We start from the raw sequence: 22,524 nt of genomic DNA on the forward strand, positions 1-22,524 counted from the left end.
CTAGACAGCCTGTCATTGGGAGAGGGTCGGGGGGTGGGGGGGATGAGGCTTTAGACCGGGACCTTCTTCTAAAGGCATTAATAAAAAAATAACTATAGGCTACCAAGAGAGCTTGGTCCTTCTCTTAAATAAACGTACTTGAATATTTCCTCTGATGAGTTCAGAAGGTAGAAAACCGACCAGACCCCTCGCTAACGTGTTGGTAAGATAGGTGGTGATCCCACGACAGCCATGCTGCCCTCCTTTCTGGAATAGTGATTCCTTCCCATGACTCATTGGTGAACTCCAGCAATGGGCCCTGCTGCTGCTGTCTGTGTTCTCATGCCCACACGTAGGAGAGGTGATTTAAAACCTTTTGAATTGTAACAATGACAGGTACCTATTCAGAACCTCTAGGGTAATCCCAAAAGAAGCAGAGTGGCGGGGTCTTCGGGGAACTTGCACGTAGCCTGTGAATCTGTCCCTGCTATATAGATAAGGCAAGTTCACACCTGGCCTGCCTGCGATGATCAAGGTGAGGCAGGGAGACAACTACACGTTTCCTATGAGAAGCACAAACCTTATTATTATTAGTAGTAGTAATAGTATTTTGTTTGGTTTTCCTTTTCTTGAGTAAACATCTTAGAAACATAGCCCAGGATAGCTTCCAACTCGTGTTCTCCAGCTCTCAACAGCAGAGATGACAGGCTTATGAACCTTTTTAGATTTGTTTTTTGTTTTTTGTTTTTTTTTTTTTTTACTTTATTTTATTTTGTCTTTCATGAGTAGGAAATATAATCGAATTTCGTGCAAAACTATCTTGGTAAATAAAGTATAGCTGTTTTTCTGTTCTCTCAACACTAAGGATACTGAGATCTCAGCAGATCACAGTCCCGGGCCAGCCTGGGCTAAAGCACAAGGCCCTGATTACGAACAGACAAAAAACAAACACACATAGCAAAACAAGAAATAGAGATATTAGGGACTCATGTGTGGGGCTAGGGAGGTGGACCATGGTGTAAAGGTATTTGCAGCATAAACCTCAATGACCTGAATTTTCTCTCTGGAACCTGCGCTGTATGAAAAGAAAAGGCAAACTGTCCCAGACTTTCCACACATGCCATTACACGCATGTGCACGCGTGCGCAAACACACACACACAGACACACACACACACACGTAATAAATTAAAAATTCATGGTTGAGGGCTGGCGAGATGGCTCAGCAATTAAGCACACTCTTTCAGAGGACCTGGGTTCGGGTCTCAGCACCCACACATTGGCTTACAACTGTCTGTAACTCCAGTCCCAGGGGACCCAGCACATGCTCCTGGTCTCTGCAGGCACCGAGCCTGCGCATGGAACACATACTGCATGTATGTAAAACCCTCAGACATATACAATGTAACAGATCTTTAGAAAAGAACTGAAAATTTGAGGAGTTGGATAAAACTAATTAATACTACTGAAAAAATTGTGTATCATCATTTAACAAACACAATTGTCTTCCAAGCTTGGGTCCTTCCTTTGAAACATAGACTACCCTGCATGGGGACATGAATGTGTGGAAACTCAAACTTCCGCCCCTCATTCAAGCTTATATGTTACCTGGATCTGGGTACAATTATCTTGATGATTATAATATAAATTGAGTATTAACTCGAAAATTGTCCTGTTGTTTCCCCTGCAGCAGCAAGTCTAATTGGTTCTTTTCTTTTCCCACTGTCTCTCTCCCTCTGTGCACAAATGTGTGCCATTGTTAATGAAACAGTGCATTTACTAAGCAGTCTGGTTTCCTAATCTTTAATACCTAACCCCAAATCATTTCTGCAATCATTTATATAATCTAACTAATGTTACAAATAATTATGAATATACTATGCTCTAGTTATATAAAATATGTAATAATAACCTGCAGAGCCCTACCTAGGCAAGGCTGAGAAGTATTCTAATATCAAAGAGTGTGTCTTAATCCATATTGACAATGGTTTTTAAAGTCCTATATTAAATAATTAAATTATTGAATATACATAACTTATTTATAAATAAATAAATTATTGCATAATTAAATTCCTCAAACTTTGTTCCTTATATAAAAATGTCATTTTCATTTAAAAAAAATCAGTTCTGAGGATCAAATCCAGGACACTAGGCTAGCCCTCTACCCCTGAGCCATCTCCCCAGGCCCCTCAGTGTTATTCTTGATATTTCCCCTCTAGTCTGTTCTCAGGGTTTCTGAAAGCTGTTCCTCGCCCTTCCTTCTCCAGTCTTCTCACCTAAAATAATAAAATAACTGTAAACCCCACTGAGGCTTTAAAATAAATATTTCCTACACATTTTGACACATGTTATTTCTATTCATAATTCTTTACTAAATTTAGACCTTTTTTTTTTATTAATCCAATGTGACCTGAAATTTCTGCATTGACAGCACAATGTGAGACATTGGGCTTATTCACTTTGGCTACAGATAAAGCCATCATCTTGAAAACGGCTCTTTCTGACAAAAAGGTGTTCTTTTGAAATAAAGTCTTATTCAGTACATTCCTCTTAGAGTTAATGTGAATTTTAGTGCCTCTAATTTTAGATTGAAGTGAAGTCTAGAATAAAACCCACCAGCTGACAATTGAATTTATAGATAGTTGTGAATATTTCAGGCTTGAATAATGGAGCTGTAGAGTTTCAGAGGCCGAGAGCTGGAGAATTAAGAGGTGGCTGCGATTTTAGGTTATAACGTACTGGTGTCTAGGAAGTGTTCCGTGTAATGAGCTCAGCAGTGGTTAGGAGACAACTGTGCTCTTTGGTGGATTCTCTTTGGGTGTCACTCAACAGGGTGGATCGGAGCCAGGGTGGGGGCGTTCCGTCCCTTTTCTGTTCATGGGTGACCAGGAGAGGAGCTATCTGGGAAGCCAAAGCTGATGGTCTCTGCGTGCCCTCTGGACTGCTGCTGCCTTAGCGAGTTTTATTTATGCTTTTAGCTGTACTGGGGTTGAACTCGTGGCCTCATGCAAGTACTCCTGAGCTACACCCTCAGCCTTTTGTGTGTTTGTGTGTTTTGTATATTTGTATGTGAGAGAGCATTTGTGTGTGTGTGTGTGTGTGTGTGTGTGTTCATGTATGTACAGGTGCCTGTGTGTGTGATCCTGTGTGTTGAGATCAAAAGACAACCTTGCTTGGTCACTCTTAGGTGCTGTCCACTCTTTTCCATTTTCCTTTTTTTCTTCACTTTCTTGTCCTCCTGTTATCTATCTATCTATCTATCTATCTATCTATCTATCTATCTATCTATCTATCTATCTATCTATTTACCTATCATATGTATGTATGTATCATCTATTATCTATTTGTATGTATGTATGTATCTGTCTATCTATCTATCATCTATTTATCTATCATATCTATGTAAGTATCATCTATCTATTTATCTATCATATGTATGTATCTATCTATTTATCTATTTGTATGTATGTATGTATTTATCTATCTATCATCTATCTGTTTATCTATCTTATCTATGTATGTATCATCTATCATGTATTTATCTATTTGTATGTGTGTATCTGTCTGTCTATCTATCTATCTATCTATCTATCTATCTATCATCTGTCTCTCTATACAAACTTCTGAGACAGAGTCTCTCACTGGCTTGGGCTGTGGCAGGCGGGCTAGGCTCCTGGCTATTGAGGCCCAGGCATCCCTGTTTTTCTTTCCTCCATCTTAGGATTACAAATGCATGCCACCAATGCCCAGCAGTTTTGTTCTTGAGGTTTTTGTTCCCCTTTAATGTGAATTCTGGGATTAAATTCAGGTAGCAGTGTCTCTCCAGGCCTTGTATTTTCTGTCTTGAGACAGCATCTAAATTGTATATGCTGGCCTTAAACTCACCGTTTGTAGGTGAGACAAGTCTTAAATTTGGGGTCTCCTCTTCTCAATCTTGCTAGCACATAGGGTTACAAGCATGTGCCCTCAGGCCCAGGCACATATGTTTTAAAGACTTTTAAACTAAAAATAAGTAATTGTGTATAGATGGCAGGAGGTTGTATGCACATGAGTGTAGTGTTTGTAGAGGCCAGAAAGTCTATAGGATCCCTTGGAGCCAGAGTCACAGGCAGCCATGAGCTAAGAGTTCTAAGATCCAAACTTATATACTCCTGCAAGAGTTGTCCATGCCCCTAACAACTGCGCCATCTCTCTAGCCCTCAGTCTTGTTATAGACGGTAACAGGTATTATTGAAAGCTCTCTTGGCCGCTCTATATTTTTTTTCTCCAAAGCTTGGAATGAGACATGAGTTCAGATACCACTTTTTCCAATTCCTGGCTATATAATCTTCATTATACTTCAGAACAGCTGATTAATGAACAATCTTATTCGTATTTCCAATGGGCAAGAGTTATTAATTAAGGGTGCAGTTTATGCTGGGAAAGGACCACATGCAACCTACAGCTCAAATCTAGTCTGTTTGCTTTCAGTTGTGACGGGAGTCACCAGATGCCATGAGGAGGATGCTGTCTCCATTCCAGGGGCTTCCTTGGCAGCCACACCCCTCAACTCCCTGTTAGCATGCAGGTCACTTGTAAAGTATGGACTGAGATTTTTGAAAGAGACAGCCAGCTAAAGTTTCCTCATTTTTCATAGATAGCTCTGAACAACGTGTCATTGACAGGTACACAATGGTGACTTAGCAAAATAGCTGCCCTGTTAGTTTCTGGCCCGGTTCCTTAATGTTGTCATCTATACATTTTAGAAGCACGGGAGAGAAAAATAAGCCCATGGGGGACAAAGATTGAGATGAGTGATTACGAAGTTTGTAGAGAAAGGTGGTAAGTTTTGTGACCAGGAAGCTCAAAGCCGTGTCTCACTGGGGGACTGGACAGGGATACCAGAGAAAAGAAAGTACAGGGTGGTAGGAGCAGGCAGTGGAGGAGTTAACTGTCAAAGCTATGAGAGAAAAGAAGGGGAGAGAGGGCATCTATGGTTTAGTAGCCAATGACTTCTAACTGGTAGCCCATGATCATAATGTACGGACAAGCGGTCAACCAATAAGTGAACTGCCAATGTAATAGTTTAAAATTAAAAGGAAGTCAGGTTGCATGGCTGCCGTCAGTCAAGCCAACCCGCTTTCTTTCAAACACTGTCTTGAGGAGAATGCTTAGCCCGGAGTGCAGGCAGGGGGATGAAGAGAAAGATCTATTAATTACAGTGCTCATTAGCAGTGACAGGGACAAGCAGATGCAGGGAGGAGAGGATGCTGCAGCCAGGGCTGGCAAGGGCAATCGTTTTTTTCTTTCCCTAGCTTTTGGGGAAGGGACAGTAGCACTGGGTAAGTGAATGCAAGGAGGTCTTTGGGTGGTTTTCTCCATCTCTCCACACATGGTCATGTGGCTGGGGTTCAGGAAGCGGAGAAGTGCCCACAGGGAAAGATACTTGAGGAAGAGGTAAAGTTCTGCCCTTGCGCTTTGTTTTTGAAATTACTCACTTTGAAGGGTTAGGTAGATATTTCTGATAGGAAATTCCATAGTATCCTCCCTTTATCTAAAAGGAATAAAAACAATGGGGGGGAGGGAGACATGGAGGAGAGCATGAAATTTGTTCGGTGATAAAATATCATTAGATTTATAGTGAAAGTGATAATTGCATCCATTCAGTTATACTGTGACTACTCCCCCAAATTCTAGAGAATGGCCATCACACACAGTGGGATCCCCATAAATCAACTTTCCACTGGGAAGCAATTATCTAGGTCCCTTTCTCAACTGTCACCTCTTCATAGTAGCATCTAGGGCTCTTAGAAGCTTGGCTAAGAGGGGCTTTACACCTTGGTGAGGCAGAAAGCTAAGAGAACCAATTACATGTTTGCATCTAATTACCTTTATAGAAATCATCTACCCATGGATGGGCCAATGGAGAGAGAGGGTGACGTGGTCCTTCTAGGTTAGAGAAATAGCTTGTTCGATTAGGTACCTCATCCCATAGCCTTTCATAAGGTTATGGGGTTTTTATGCTCTTAATGGGGAGTCAAGGAGAGGCCCATCATAAATCTAATTTGTCTAAAATGATGAGATTCTTTCCGATGCTACAGCGCAGAATGTCTCAGATTTCCTGACTCACAGGTACTGTGCAGTCTAGATGGAATTATTGAGAGTCATCTTTCAACAATTCTCTCTCCCTCTCTCTGTCTCTCTGTCTCTCTCATACACACACATACACACACACACACACACACAGAGAGAGAGAGAGAGAGAGAGAGAGAGAGAGAGAGAGAGAGATTATTCAGTAATCCGTGCTATCAGTCTTCCATTAAGTTTTGTGAAACTGGTGAGCTGGTGCTCACAAGACATTGTTATGGAGCCTGAGAATATCTGTGCTTGGTGGAAAAGAAAAATTGGATTCTGTTTATGATAAAATGAACACAGCGTCATGATGTGGAGTGGAAGACAGGGCAGAGATAAATGCAACTTGAGGGACGACAGGGACTTTGCAAATCACCGCTGCTTTGTTGATAAATTCAGAATTGGGAGAGCCAGGGTAGCACTGACAGTGGTTCTTCAAGAGAAAGATAAACTAAAAGCAACTGGACCCTTTGGAGCCTTTGTTTATGGCCTGTCTGGGAGCTTTGATGTAACCTGTCGTGCCCTCATGCTGATTACCTTCTTGTAGAACAAGAGATATTGACTGGAGAGTGAATGATGGGTAGTCCCAGCCCTTAGGAAGCGAAGCGCTCTTAAAGAGCAACGCCTTTAACATACCAATATGCTGCTCTCCTTCCTCTCAGCCATGTCTTTGTGTCTTCATCATTGGGACTCACTTTGACACTCTCTCTCCTTCTCTCTCCCCCTCTTTGTCTCCTCTTCACTCTCAGGCTTCTCTGCAGAATGTCAAACAAAGATCGACACATTGATTCCAGCTGTTCGTCCTTCATCAAGACGGAACCCTCCAGCCCAGCCTCCCTGACGGACAGCGTCAACCACCACAGCCCTGGTGGGTCTTCCGACGCCAGTGGGAGTTACAGTTCAACCATGAATGGCCATCAGAACGGACTGGACTCGCCACCTCTCTACCCCTCTGCTCCGATCCTGGGAGGCAGCGGGCCTGTCCGGAAACTGTATGACGACTGCTCCAGCACCATCGTAGAGGATCCCCAGACCAAGTGTGAATATATGCTCAACTCCATGCCCAAGAGACTGTGCTTAGTGTGTGGCGACATCGCCTCTGGGTACCACTATGGGGTTGCATCATGTGAAGCCTGCAAGGCATTCTTCAAGAGGACGATTCAAGGTGAGTGCCACCCCACTCCACTCTATTTCTTTTCTCTGGGACTCATTGCCCTATTTCATATTATGCGTAGAAAACACAAATATATGGAGGATGTATGCAATGATCCCTCCCCAGCTGTTCATCATGCCCCTTCCTGTTTCACTGTGGAGTTCTTTGTAGGCAAAGATTATGAGGGCATTTCAGAGAGCATAGTAGGTCTGAAGAACAGCTGAGCAGTGCACAGTAGGTACACTGTTCATACATTTCTCATAGATTTTAAGAAGTGATAAAATTTAAACCAATGTTTCTCTATGTTATGCTTATGTTTTAAAACCCCTAGGTGATGTCACCAACATGTGGATTACTATGTTTTTGCTCCAGAATTTCTGGTTCATTAGACCAAGGGTTGTGGTTTGAGAAATACCACTCTTGTCATATTTATCATGAAAGTGACATCTCTTTCTTGTAGCTGGCTAAGTTTCCCATGTTTATGAATAAACTGATACAAAAATTACACCTAGGAAGCTGCATTTAAGTATAAAACATACTTCCAAATAAATATCAGTGATACATAACCAAACCTTAATAAATCTGTAGATTCAGAAATACCTTGATTACTTCCTGTGCAAAGCAATGAATGACTGAAATTTATATCTGCTTCCTTAAACTAGTCATATACTAATACAGAACCTATCGAGTATATATATATTCGGGCAGAAAATTAGTTTTCACTTTTTTGATCCCTTGTGACTCACTTTTGAAGTGCATGAGGGGAGGAAAGAATAATCATTTATTAAGGGTCTGAAGCACACCAATTATTCTGTTCATGCTACACACACACACACACACACACACACACAGAGAGAGAGAGAGAGAGAGAGAGAGAGAGACAGAAAGAGAGAGAGAGAGAGAGACAGAAAGAGAGAGAGAGAGAGAGACAGAAAGAGAGAGAGAGAAAGGGGGATAAATAGATAAATACACAGACAGACAGATAGACAGATAGATAGATATAGGCAGGAAGACAGATACATAGATGATATGCCTATGCTGGGATTAAATCAAGGTCTTCTGTATGTGCTCTCCCATTGGGCCACACCTCCAGCCCCTAATTTACATATGTTCAACAGCCAGTCTTATACACAGAGTCTAACTTCTCACGTACCCATTCATCTCAAGCTTTTCTGATTATTTGGGACTTCCTGGGAACAATATTCTTAAACATTTCTTCCAATGCCTGAGCCCCTAATATCTGTATTAATTTGTCTTGGGTATGGTCAGGGAAGAAGGATTTTTGGCAGCTTCTTGGGTGATTCTTAATGTAGAGCTGAGGTGATGACTCAGTGCCCTGGGCTGTGTTAATGTACCAGTGGTTCTCAGAGTGTGATGGCTGTGTCAAAACTGTCAGCATCACCAAGGAATGGGTTAGCTATGCAAACCCTCAGCCTCCTCCTAGGCTAACCCAGTGAGAGTCTCTGGTGTGAGCCTGGAACTCTAAGGTTTGCAAAGACCCCTAAGTGCAGAGGTTGGAGAATGCTATCCTGAATCACATTGATGTTGATTTACCAATGGCATCTTACCATATCTGTGAGGCTCTTTGTGGAACATAAGTAAAGTCGGATTATTCAGACCTTTAATGGTCATAAAACATTGGTTTTTAAGGTACTTGCTAAGCACTGATACTTTTGACATTTTAATTTTAGAGTATCTTCTTTGCATGTGGAGTAACTCCCAGCCCTTGCTTCTTGTCCTGTTTGTCACTGGGTGCTGGGAATGGCAGCCAGCTTCATACATACTAAGTCCATGCTAAAAAACATGCTATCCTGTTAGTGTATACCCTGTCATCTTTCTTGCAGTGTCTTTACTGGCTGAGAGCACAGGGTTTACAGACAGCACAACAATATGGCGGCTGAGTGTAAGGCTCATTTTCTAGACTCATGCTTACCATGTCTAAAACTTTAGGCTCAGTTGAACAGTTTTTAAAAAGCATATATTGTTCAAGATTGAAACATTTTTCAGCCCTGGGACAACTTTTAGAAACCATACACTGTTCAAGACATCATAGCTGTCACACAGTGAAGCAGATATTCCCATAGACTCTTGTGGTTTGAAGAGAAATAAAGCCAAGGAGAGCATTCAGGAACTCATTCACCACTAACAGCTGCATCTTTACATTTCTGGGTTAGAAGACCATGCTTCATTTTTTCCTTATTAAAATCCTCCAACCCTTGGATCATCTTCTAAACACCCATACCTAGTGCCACACTAGGGACAATGTTTAAGAACAGATGAAATACAAAGTCACATGTAGAGGTTGAGGGTGTGGCTCAGTGACCCAGCAAGGACTTAGCATGGACAAGTCCCTGGATTCAATTTCTTTTACCACCACCAGGGACAGCAATCAAACACACACAGGTATTCTTTAGGGCACCCGAGCCAAATACATCTTCATCCCATTGACTGACCATTGCAAAAAAAATAATAATAATTGAAGATAAATACATCTCAGGCCTTTGATCTGTTTTAGAAGCCATTGGCCACCATTACTATAATCTCAGGATTGCAGAGTCTATAAGATTCAAATTTGCTAGTAATTTTTGCTAAATTTGGATAGCTCTTGACTTGACGTGAAGATAAATGTTCCGGGATGCATGACGAGGTACAAACTAGGCTGATGGAGGGTGTAGACTCTCAAGGTGAAAAGCAGTACCGTTTACCAACAAATATTTCCAGAGCCTTCATGATCCTGTCAGTGTGCCGGCCAGAATTTCATCTTCTCCACATTATTTGGAAACCCTACTGGGTCTCGGTGAAGCCTCCCTATACGAGTCCCTTACCTTTTAAGGGCATCAGCGTCTTAGAGCAGCACTGAGGATTGGGCTACTCTTCGGTGCTCTTTGTTGAGACAGAACGGGTCAGAGGAAAAGGATACTAGTAGTTGTTGTTTACAGATTATTGCTCCCACGTCAACAGAAGAGTTGCTGACCGAGCAGCTGCTGGTACAGAGCCACCAGTGTTCTGGGTGTGATCGCCCTTTAGGATGCCGGCCGTTAACCCAGAGCTCAGAGGAGCAAGGCGCAGAATGATGCTCGGCATGGATGCCCACGGTGGATTTTCCTCCGCGTTGGAGAGAGTTAGTTTCAAGGATTTTGAGCAGGAGACAGAGATGTCACTGTCCCGATTAGCACTCTGGTCTTGCCCACCTGGCTGTGCTTGGAGCTGGCAGCTGGGCCACACTCTGTAAGGACGCCCTGCTAGCCGCTTCCCCGGGCTTCACACTGTGCCGCTCACTTAGCCCCAAAAAGGCAGTGAGGCAAATAAAGGGATTAAATTGTGAAAGTATAATGTAATAATTAGGGTGGTAATTGTAAGGAAGATTGGAACAGACCCACCTTTTTGTGGCCAAACAGTGGAAAGTGACTGAACTCCAAAGATGTTGAAAGAGCTCAGGCACATTACAGTCCCGCATGTCCGTGTTCTTACGAGGGAGGGGCAGAGTATGACTCTGTGGACTCGGGGCAACATGGAAGCAAATTATCATTGACGGGTAGTACTGTTCCCCTCCCCCCCTGTGAACTCTTCAGGGAAGGAGCGGAGATTACATAACTCCCCCTGAGAACCAGGCCTGTCTACTTCTGTCTCACAGCTCCGATGGCCAGGATATTATGTAAGTGTGACTTCTGCCCTACCAGGGTCTGGTTCTGGTCTCTGTGACTTCCTGAGGGACATGTGTATCCAAAAGCTAATCTATGTGCCGTGCCTCTTAAGAGTCTTGCCTCCTACGACAATGACTTATTGGGTGGATGTAGTTTGATGACTGATGGGTAATAAATCTGAGATTTCAGAGGATGGACAAGAAAACACATCCTATTTTAATGGAATAAAATGTAGCCCAAATCTAAAACTGAAAATAAAACCAATTATAAAGTTAAAACCTAATTTTAAAAAGTTGGACCAAAACAAACAAACCAACAAACTACCCCCACAAAAAAACCCCAAAGGGCACGGTGCTATATACTGCCTTGTAGCATTTGGGAACGCTGAGGCAAGAGACTATAAATGGGAAACAGGCCTGGTCTATGTAGTAAGAATCCACCTTAAAGAAAAAGATAAAAGGAAAAAAAGGAGCTCGAATAAGTCATAAAGTTGGAACTAAACATGCAGAAGGCATGCTCTGGGAACATTATTGAGCACTGCTCTTTCCAAAGCCGACTATGGAATTTTGCTTGTGAAAGGTAATTACAGATTCCACTGAGTGCCCAGTACAAAGGTATATGCTATTGATTAATTATTACCAGGGAACTATGGAAAGGTGAGAAGTGGGCAGGATTCAAGACTTAGGTTTTGAGGGCATTTTGCTTAGTTTGTGGGGAGCTAAGGATGCAACCCAGGGCCACATATATACTAAGCCTGCGGTCTCTACTTGGCTACACCCCAACCATGAAAATACATGAAAAATACTTGCATGGACTTTGTCAGTTCGGTCAAATGTAGCCCTAACAACTGCTGGGATTGCAAAGGCTGCTGTGCTTCTGTTGTTAGTAATTTGGGAGGCGGGAGGCCATTGCTCCTTCCCCCACCCCCTCATTCGACTTTTGGCTGTTGTAATTCATGTATAAATAGGAACAGACTTATTCATTCTATTTTATGTTTGTTGATGTTGTTTTTCCTTGTGCCTAGCAATTTTCTCTGAAATTTTTTTTGGGGGTGTTAGGGTAGGGGGAAGGAAAACATGTAGAAAAGAAGTCAATACGTGTTCTATTACTTAATTTAATGCTGGGCTGTTAAAGCTTTTTTATTTCCAATATTAGAATGAAGAGAATAGGTTTTATACACAAAGCCACCCCAAGTGCTTATTGGAATACTAGAGATAAAGTCTCCCTGCCATTTCAAAACCTAAATTTTAGGTTTGAGCATATAGGATTTGGGGCTGAGGTGCCAAAGGGAGAAGATTTCCCTAGCACATGTAAGGCCCTAGCAATGTAGGTTTATGTCCTGTCAACGCGCGCACACACACAGAGAGACACACCATACGCACACTCATGAACATACAAATAAAACAAAACATAGGAAAAATTAAGCAAAAGGAAACCGAATCTTAGACCTTTCATTAAGCTTTGGGTTTCCCATTGAGCCTGGTGATGCCTGCTTTTAGTCCCAGTCCCTGGGGGAAGCTGAAATGAGAGGAGGTGAGCTCAAGGCTAACTTGGGCTACGTAGTGGGATCCTATCTGTGAGAAGAGCACTTAAGAGTAGCTCATGGCTGCATGCTTGCCTAGCATGCGTAAGGTCCTGCCTTTTGCCTCTTCAAAATTAAGTAGCTTAGTGGTGGGAAAAGCAAAACAAAACAAAACAAAAAAATCACACACACACACACACACACACACACACACACACACAGCATCAATGTGGGGCTTAAGGGTTGAAAATTCAGTTGGGACAGATTCTAATTTGAATACTGAGGCCTCTGCCAGTACTTTGAACTTCCAGATTTTCAAACAGCTTAAGAAGTTTAATGAAACAGAAATTGTATAGACCAAAGACCCTAAGGCATATTCAACCCCAAGATACTTAATCTCTGCCTGGTCCAGTACTTGTCAAAATCTTCTGACCAGACCTTTAGCAACCAAAGGAAAAAACATCTCATCTGTGTAAATATGTTAAAGTCATATGTCAGGATTTATGGCTGAATGAAATGTCCTATTTTCTTATTGGACCAAACACACTTTCAGTGGCTGAGAGGTCTGCTCTGCAGTTTTCCTTCTGGAACTCCTGGAGAGTCTGTGTCCCAACATAGCAGTGGAAGATACATCTAACAGCAATCTACATCCCAGCCACTTTCCTTTCTATCTCTGCCCCACCGTCTTGCTCTATTCATGTGTTGAAAGCTTTGCTCAACACCTCTAAGTCCAATAACTTACCTCCAAACATCCGCCCCAGTCACTGCGAACACACCTCATGACTAGTGCTCACCAGCTGTCTTAGTTAGAGTTTCATTGCTGTGAAGAGACACCAGAACCAAGGCAACTCTATAAAGGCCAACATTTAATTGGGGGCGACTTACGGGGTTTTTAGTTCTAGCCATTACTAGCATGGCAGGGAAGCATGGGAGTGTCCAGGCAGATACAAAGCGGGAGGAGAAGACTGGCTTCCAGGCAGCTAGGAGAAGGGTCTCAAAGCCCACCCCCACAGTGCCATACTTCCTCCAACAAGGCCACACCTACTTCCAAAAGGCCACACCTTCTAGTCGTGCCACTCCCTGGACCAAGCCTATTCAAATCACCACACCAGCCATAGTATTTGGTCCAGTCCCCCTCGCCAAAGATGTCTTTCCCAGAGAGGCTACTCAGATATGGCAGGGCTTGTGCTACCTCGCCAGGCAAAGTGAGGGTCACAGGTATTCAAGATCTAGGTTGTCTGGCAGTTTTTCTGTGTCATCTCCTTGGCCCCTTCTCAGATTCCTCATTAGAGAGTCACCTTATCCAGTGTCCACGGCATTGGGTACCAAGTGCATTGATAGAGTCCTACCCTACACCCTAAACATGGACTGGCTTGAAGGGCTTGCACTAAGGAGAAAGGACACCTAGCTGCTGCACTTGGTGCTACCAACTGCTTCTGCCCTGTGAGTTATTTTGTGGGACTCTTTGTGGAAGCAGGTATTGTGATGATCCTGGAGGCAGGTCTTGCCAAAATGTGAAATGTATATTTTTGTTGTTTTTGTTTTTGTTTTTTAAGTACTGTGCACAAGTATAGTTAAACAAGACTGCTTATAGCAGTAGAGAAAATAAGAACTCATATACTGAGAGAATATATCCTATGAATATGGAATTCCAAAGGAATATGTTGAACTATCTCCTAACTTAAATAGTGCATGAAAAAAATAAAATTACAGCACTTTATAGTACGTCAACTTAAAAGCTCAGCTATGCTCTACAATTAAAATCCAAAATAATACAGGAGTGTCTGAATTGACTTGATAAATCTCTGTGTGATAATCGTCTTGGAGGCAGAATTGAAGGCAGAAGTAATATTTCAAAAGAATTGCTGTCTATAATTCATTTGCTTTAACTTAGAACTTGAACTAGTTTTTGTGGTAAGTTTAATTGGCTTTTCCGCTTTTTCTTGCAGTTGACTCTAATTCTGGCTAATCTGTTTTGAATTGCATTAATGTTGCAAATTCTAAATTACACATGTGACCTCACGCCTACCTTATCCCTCGAGGGTCCAGTGTTGATTTTCATAGTAAGAGCCGGGCGGTGGTGGCGCACGCCTTTAATCCTAGCACTTGGGAGGCGGAGGCAGGCGGATTTCCTAGTTCGAGGCCAGCTTGGTCTACATAGTGAGTACCAGGACAGCCGGGGTTACAGAGAGAAACCCTGTCTCGAAAAACCAAAAAAAAAAAAAAAAAAAAAAAGAGTGTCGCGGAATTTCCATGGGGGCGGAAAGTTCGCCCTTCCCCGTCTTTAACCTAGAGAGCCAGCAGGTACAGATCCTTTCCCAAGGTTTGCTCAGACTCTCGGGGAAGCTGTTCCATTACTTGGGCTGTTGAAGGGCATTGGTCAGCGGACTTCTGCCAGAAAAGGACCAGAGAGTAGAAGTTTGACTGCTCAGAGTGTGAGCTTCCTGTGAGGGTGTGGGCAGGGCATCTTCTCTGTCCTGCATTGACTGCTTTGTTTTACGTGTTAAGCTGTTTTAAAAAAGTAAGAGGACTTCAAGGCTGGATCATAAGAGCACAAGGGCAAGGCTCCATTGGACTTCCTGGCCATAGCTGGGCTACGTTCTATCTAGACCCAAACTCCCCTGCTGGCAACGGTGTAGCTGGGCTGCATTATGCAGTAAGGTTCATACTGCAGAATTTCCTAATCGACTTAAAGAGAGGTTACAATCACAATGTTGATGGTTTTTGAAATTGTCATACCAGATTTGTGAGCATTTTTACTCTTTCAAGAATCAGAATCTTTTAGTATCTCCTCTGTTTACGTGTTTTAGTATCTCCTCTGGTTTAGCCCTGTATGGACTATTCACCTATGAGCATTATGACACAAGTGTGTGTGTACATATGTATATGTGTATACATACATGTGTATGTTTGGATGTGTATGTATAAATACATGTGCACATATGTTTATATGTATATATATAGACATAAATAAATGCATGCACATATAGGTACATGTCTGTGCATACATACATATGTATATATTCACATATATTTCTGTGTGTATATGTACAGGTACATATATGTATATATATATATATGTATATATATATATACATGTATGTGTTCTCATTTCTGTTTGTGTAAATATATACATGTATATACCTGTGGCTAGATGTACACATATGTGTGATGGTATATCTACACATATATGAGTTTGGTTATATGTAAGCATATGTATGAGTAGTAGCTAGTGAAGCATAAAACAGAGTCATTGCAAATTAAGATAAAGTAATTAATGCTTGATTTAAAATGTCGGCTTTTTGGATTATGTAAAGCCAGAGTTCTGATTCTCAGAGATTAGGTTACAATCTTCTCACTGTGTAGCTCTGGCTGGCCTCAAACTCTCAGTGCTCATGCCTCGGCCTCCTGAGTATAAACATTACAACAACACTATGCCTCATATATGGTCAGCTTGATCTAGGGCTGGCAGATGAAAACTCAAAGATCCCTTACTGCATTTTTACCTCTCTGGTTTTACGATGGAAACTCCCACTTCAGAAGTAAGAACATCTAGTATTGTCTGTATGTATTTTAGGAACACGGCATACACACTGCATGTTTGAAAGCCACTTGAATGTGTGCATTTATTTTGATGCCTAGTTTTCAGAGTGTCTGTTCTAGTTGGGAATCAGTTGATAAGAACTCTGTTGTGTGGGGTATGAGGGATTCAGAGAAGAAATTCTAAAAAATCACCAGTGAGACATTTACTTCATTCTGTGGTATCGGTGACTGAACCCAAGGGCCTGTACCCTTTGGAGGCAAATGTAAGATGAGCTAGACTCTCAGCTGACATGAAACGCCTAGCACCCCGGTTAATGCCTGGCTGGATACACACCGTCAAATTATGCAAGCAGAATTAACCTTCTGAGTAATCTCTCTGCAATGTATCCAGGCTCTTGTTCCACCACCATGTCACTTCAGAGTGTTTAGGGAGAAATGAGAAGATAGGATGTGATACCACGTGTATTATTATTATTTTATTTTTGGGTTATCTTAGGGTAAGGATGTATATAGTCCAGTGATAGAGCACTTCCCTGTAATACACTCAGTCGCGCCTCTCATCCCCAGCAATAAAACGAGACGTTCCACAAGGGGCTTTGGATATGACTGAGTTGGCATTCATGAACTTCTAGGCCTCATCCCCAGCACCACAAAGAATCTAGGCATCGTGGCACATGCATGGAACCCTAGCACGCTGAAGGTGGAGGCAGGAGGATCAGAAATTCCTCACCCATGCAGTGATTATCAGGCCAGCCTGGGATATGTCAGACTTTGTCTCCAAAACAAAAATACCGTACTGTAATCGCAACAACACAGGCGCAATAGCCATAAGTTAAAAAAATAAATAATAATAATATGGCTTTTAGTCATCCCTAAAAGCACGCTGCGGACTTTGTATTGTAAATGAGACTCTAATATAGGTAAATGGAAGCACTCTCTCTATTAGTGCCCTTGAAACAGGGCCTATGTTACAGAACCTAGAAAAAAAAATAAAGCTGTCACTAGTAATAAATTATCTTTACATATGCATATGGGCTCTGGGAATCAAACCCAGGTCCTCAGTAAAAGCAGCACATGGTCTTAGCCTCTGAGCTGGCTGTCCCTCTGGCCCCTGGCTCAGCCTTTTTTTTTTTTTTTTTTTTTAAATATGTACAGATGTGCCTTCACAGCTCTCCCATTCATTCTTGTGAACTCTCTTTAGCCAAATCTCTGATTAGAAACTGTGACCAAGTTCTGGGACTGGAGCTGGCAGCACTGGGGTTTCCTCCCCTAACCCTGCCTTCTTACACACCCTGCCTCTGAGACACTCTCACTGGAAGAAAGCTGTCACTCTGCCTCTCTTGGGCTAAAGATGTCCTCCCAGAGCTCTGCCACTTCTGCCGAGTGGGGCACTGCCTGACTCCTGGAGGAGGTTTGAGTCTGTCCCTCCAAGTCTCTGGGACTTCGTGGCTCACTTCAATCCTGGCCAGTTGGCTAAGCAGAATTTTCGCCCTGGTACCGGGCTTTCTCAGGGAGTGAGGTGATGTGATATTTCGCCTGAAGTTCGGTGGACTTTTCCCCAGCACCTGACACTGTAATCAGCGTTATCTGTCGACTGATGAGGCTGGATGCGATTCTTTGATTACATGATAAACTCAAACAAAGGAACCAGCACCTTTGTTGACAAGGGGAGAGAGCGCTTCTTGTCATCCCTTGATTAGAAAACAAGTCTTTTAAAAAATGTATTATCATTGGTTTCTCTGAGGCAAAATTTCACACCGAGCCTTATTTTGAACTTGCCGAAATCCCCCTGCCTCAACTCGTAGCCTCCTAAGAAGTGTATAGGCACAATATTTCCAGAAGTTTTTGGTTTGTTTGGTTTTGTTTTTAAGGCAGAGATTCGCTGAGTAGCTTTGAACTTGTAGTGCTATCTCTGTTCCCGCTAGACCATGCCGGACTAGTCATAACTAATTAGGCCTTCTTAGAAAAAGCTTCAGCACACGTTAACTGCTTGAGTCTAAAACTTGATGCCCTGTAGCTTAAAGATGCTTGCTTTTATATAATGAAACAATTCCCTTTCTTCCACAAAGCCAAACTTAGCTATAGAGAAGTGGAGTTGGAGCATATTAGAGTGTCCACCCGAAGGGAAGAGAAAGAATTCACGAGAGTAGGGCTGTCAGGTACTTTGCTGGTCAGGGTGACTTTCTGGTGGTGATCAATGAATGAGAAGATTTGGGTTAAGTTGAGTCTGGAGACCCAGAAGAAAGTAAACATACTTTGTTAAAATTCACAGTCCAGGGCTGAGGGCGTGGCTCAGTGGTGGAGTCCTCGCCTCCTAAATGTGGGGTCTTTAGTTTTATCCCAAGCATAGTCAGTCAATAGATCAATCAATCTGTCAGTCAATCAATTGTCCAATCAATCAATCAATCAATCAATCAATGGGAAGTGGACACATTTTGAGGCATAGGAAGGGTTTTTCTTCTCTCTTGGTGAAGCCTAGAGTCATGGAAACGCTTTCTGATTTATTACTTAATAAACCTAAATAGCTTTTTAGGACTTAGAGGTTATTAGTCACTTTCTTGTGAACTGAATTAATCAATTTTCAATCATTATTATGGGATACCAAAAGTTCTGGTCACCGGTGTCCACTCAAACATTCTAGAAATTTCACCTAAAGGCAAAATTTTGGTGAAGGATTCTGGCAAAGAATTTGGAGTTTATATCCAGGTCCATTTGTTTGCTTGATACTGGAGATTAAATCTGGGCCCTTGGATACTCATGGTTTTCCATGGAGTCCACCCTCAATCTCTACGATTGTTATCAGTAGATATGATATTGAAGCTTGGTTTTAGTTATGGCCACAAAAGCCTTAAGTTTGGAACCTTAGCCACTTTAAATGTACAAAGTGATGGTGTCAACTGTGTTCATGTCGCCAAGGAGCAGATCATTAGAGGTCCAGCTGTGATCCTGGCACTCTCCCTTGACACAACTCTCTTTGTCTTCCTGCCACCAGCCCTGGGCAACTGCAGTCACAGAACCATCACATAACCAATAGCCAGGAGGACCAGGCAATATTATTCTTTTGGTGCTAGGGATGGAACACAGGGCCTTGCAGATGGTAGGCAAGTGTTGTTCTATCCTTGATTAAATTCTAAGCCACAGTGTTTATCTTTTTTCTGTGGCTGTCACTTATTCTAAAATCCTCAAAGTCCATCCATGGCATGTTGTGGTGTATTCCAGAATGTCTTTTTGAAAACTGAATAACAATTCCTTGTATATATGAGGCTCTAAAAAAATCCATTCATCTCTTGATGGACATCTAAGATGTATCCACTTTCTGGCTACGTAAATAATGAGTATGCAGTTGGGCTTGCAAATGCCGTGTTCTGATCTGAAGGCTGGGACGAGAGGATCCAAATATTCGATGCCTACCTGGCTACATAGCTCCTCCCAGGTCACCCTGGCCAAGTTAACCAGATCTTGTGCTGAGACGAGGATGTAGATCAGTCATAGCACACCTGCCTGACACATGCAAGACTCTGGCTTGATCCCTAATTGCACCCCAAGCCCCTCACTCTTGTATTTTTAATCTGTTTGAGTAGATGCCAAGGACTGGGATGGCTGGCTCAGCTATCACTAATTTTTTGTGCTTTTTGAGAAGTATCTTTACTGTTTTCCACGCCACTGTAACCCCTCCTGCCCCCACATCCTCTCGAGTACTTGTCATTTCTTGTTTTATTTTATTTTGTTTTATTGGCTTTTCTAATGACTTTGGTGCTATTGTTTAAATATTATTTTATGGCTTTCCCATGTGCCCAGATCTAAAGTTAGGTTATTTTTGTTGTTGTTGTTGTCTTTTACCTCTTTGGATTTACTCACAGGTAATCACATAAACAGGCAGTCTTCATAGTTTTGGTCAGTTTTCTAAGTTCAGTACAATGCTTTTATACTAGTTGTTGATAGTGTGTTCACTGATTTGTAATAGTAATACTATAATAAAAGAAGTTACAGGTGATGATGAGCCATCTGACATGGTTGCCAGGAACTTAACCTCAGGTCAGGTTCTGCAAGACTAGAATGTGCTCTTAACTAGAGCCACGGGTCCACTGTTGTCGATACTGAACCATGAGCTCATGTTGTTTGAATGCTTCTCATAATCTTCTTTGCCATCCCAGGGCAGTCGTGATGCCATCACTATATACTTCTCTAGCTGCAGAAACTGAAGTGTTGGGAGCAAGTGGCCCTCAGAAAAAAAAAAACCAGACCCCCAGTCCTGGCTCTGACTTGTACATTTTAAAGGTCTTTAAAGCACTGGGTAATTTTAAACTGTATTTTTCTTGAGAGATTGTAGTCGGTGAGCAATTTTTTTTCCCCATTAAGTTGTTAAAATAAAATGAAAGTCTGGAATTAAGAATAGTACAAAAGCCATGATTAGATAATACGAAGGTTTAGAAAGGAGATGGTCAGGCTTAAGGCTTAAAACTACCTACTGCCTTTATCATTCATTCCCAGAAATCCCTCAAGTTTAAAGCTGAGAGCTCAACCCAGCTGTGTTGCCCACTGGGTTTTCTGTCTGAGGCCCCTTATTTCCACACCTGGCTTGGCTAGACCCAGGCTGACCACCAAATTTGTGTCCAGGTGTGTTCATTCACACTCACACAAATATACGCAGTGCACTCATACACTTACACACAAACCCTCACACACATGCACACACACCAGAGCTTAAATTCTGAACATCCCTTCCCAGTGAATCTGAACATATCCCACATTGTGTTCTGATGCGCGCTCTACGTGCCAGCCCTATTCACTTTGTTTCCATTTGAGGAAGGCCAGAGGGCACCTGAGAGCACATGCCCATATGCATTTCTGTAGGCAAGATGGCCACATCTGGTATCTTTACCACTTCTATTACTGAACTTGGATTTTGCTGATTGACTCGACCCTCCTGTGTGCATCTCTGTACACTGGGATCACAGCAAGGCGCCTCCATACCTGGGTATAAGGGGATGTGGGTTTAGTTCCTAGTACTTGTACAACAAGCTCTTTATCATTGGCCTGTTTACCTGGCCCATCTTTTAAACGTGTATGTTTTAGAAGCTGGATATATACACTTGGTTACAGTTCGCAGGAAGAGAAAAGATGACGTTGGGTATGGAACACAGAAAACCTGGATTACAGTCAGCTCAGATATGATGTTTCCTGTGGCAGTGGTGACCCTTCTATAAGGATTTCTGTGAGTTCATCCTTACCATCATAGAAACTTAAAAACCAAGGTGTGAGGGCTAGCGGTGGATCACTGGGAGAATACTTGCCTAACTAGTGTAAGGCCCTGGGTTTTGTTTCATTTTGTCCTTTGAGGCAAGATATTACAGTGTAGCTGAGGCTAGCCTCAAACTCAAGATCCTCCTACCTCAGTCTCCGCATGTATCTGCGCCAGACACATTTTTGTTAGACATTCCTTGTGTCCTTTTAGATGTATTTTAGAGCGAGCCCTGGTAACCGCGGAGTCATCTCTTTCCCTCCCTGAACAATAGCATTATTCTGGGATCTTCATGCTGCTCTGTGTACGCCCCGACAGCCGTTGCTTTGGCGACCTGCTCTGTTTGGTTTCTGTGGAATTAAACTGGCCACAGACCATGGGGGCAACGAGACCAGATGAAGGATTTCTTCCTGAGGTGTTGAGAGATTCCTCTCTCTAAAAGCAACTCAATCCTACCCCACAGCTGCCCTGGTCCCACAAGGCTGACAAGAGCAAAAGACAATGCCAAGTCCACCCTCACCCTCTCATTCCTAGGCTCCTGTGTCAGGCTTCAAAATGTCCCTTCTGTCCAACAACTGTAGCAATAACAAGAGCTACACACAGAAGCTTCTCATAGAACAGGGTGGGCGTGCTGCATTTCTAAGTTGAATGACAGTCAGTAAGGACTTTTAAAAGATTAGAGTTAAGCAGAACTGCCTTGTACTTAAGAGTGCAGGCTTTGGAGCAAATCTTTCTGGGTTCAAAACCTGCCTCAGGCACTTGTGAGCTTTGTGATTCCAGGTGTGTAACCTAGTCTCCGGGCTTAGCACTCCCATCAGTGCAGAGGGTCTTCCTATGTACGCATGGCATCCAAGGCTAACTGGGCCGTCAGTGTTGGTGGCGACGGCCCTCTGTGTTGGCACCTGAATATTCAAGGGTACCTTTAGAAATCACTGAGGCAGATGTCAAGATACCTTGTAAAGGGGATGAATAAGGGGTACCCTTCCCTCTGCGATTGCAATGTCATAGGGCTCCAATAACTGGAGTGTAGCATCTCTTTGAAAAGAACTTGTAATACCCGGAATTACAGTATGTAACAGTAACTGTATGTAACATACAATTGTATGTATGTAACAGTAGTGTGTATCTTATCTTTTACCCTTTTGTGTTTTCTTTTATCAATGTTATACCCACATGTACATTTAAAAAATATATATACATACATATATACACACATACATGTAGACATCATAGGCTAAGAATCACATGAGGGAGAGCATATTGTTTCTTTTCTTTCTAAACATACACTTTCTCTTTCCTTCTTTCACCTTTTTTTTTTTTTTTTTTTTTTT

General features: G+C 42.4%; 1 protein-coding gene across 9 annotated transcripts in view; it reads left to right on the top strand.

Moving 5' to 3' along the window:
* Positions 1 to 22,524, top strand: part of Esrrg (estrogen related receptor gamma) — a 628,608-nt gene that overhangs the window by 439,824 nt on the left and 166,260 nt on the right. For all 9 annotated transcript variants that reach the window (XM_031338245.1, XM_031338211.1, XM_031338220.1 and 6 more), the window contains one exon: positions 6,839 to 7,254. In XM_031338245.1, the coding sequence (XP_031194105.1) occupies positions 6,852 to 7,254 (403 nt within the window). In that variant the 5' untranslated portion in view covers positions 6,839 to 6,851. The remainder of the gene's footprint in view (positions 1 to 6,838; positions 7,255 to 22,524) is intronic.

This window comes from Mastomys coucha, unplaced genomic scaffold (assembly GCF_008632895.1).
Source record: "Mastomys coucha isolate ucsf_1 unplaced genomic scaffold, UCSF_Mcou_1 pScaffold1, whole genome shotgun sequence".
In the NCBI taxonomy this organism is placed as follows: Eukaryota; Metazoa; Chordata; class Mammalia; order Rodentia; family Muridae; genus Mastomys; species Mastomys coucha.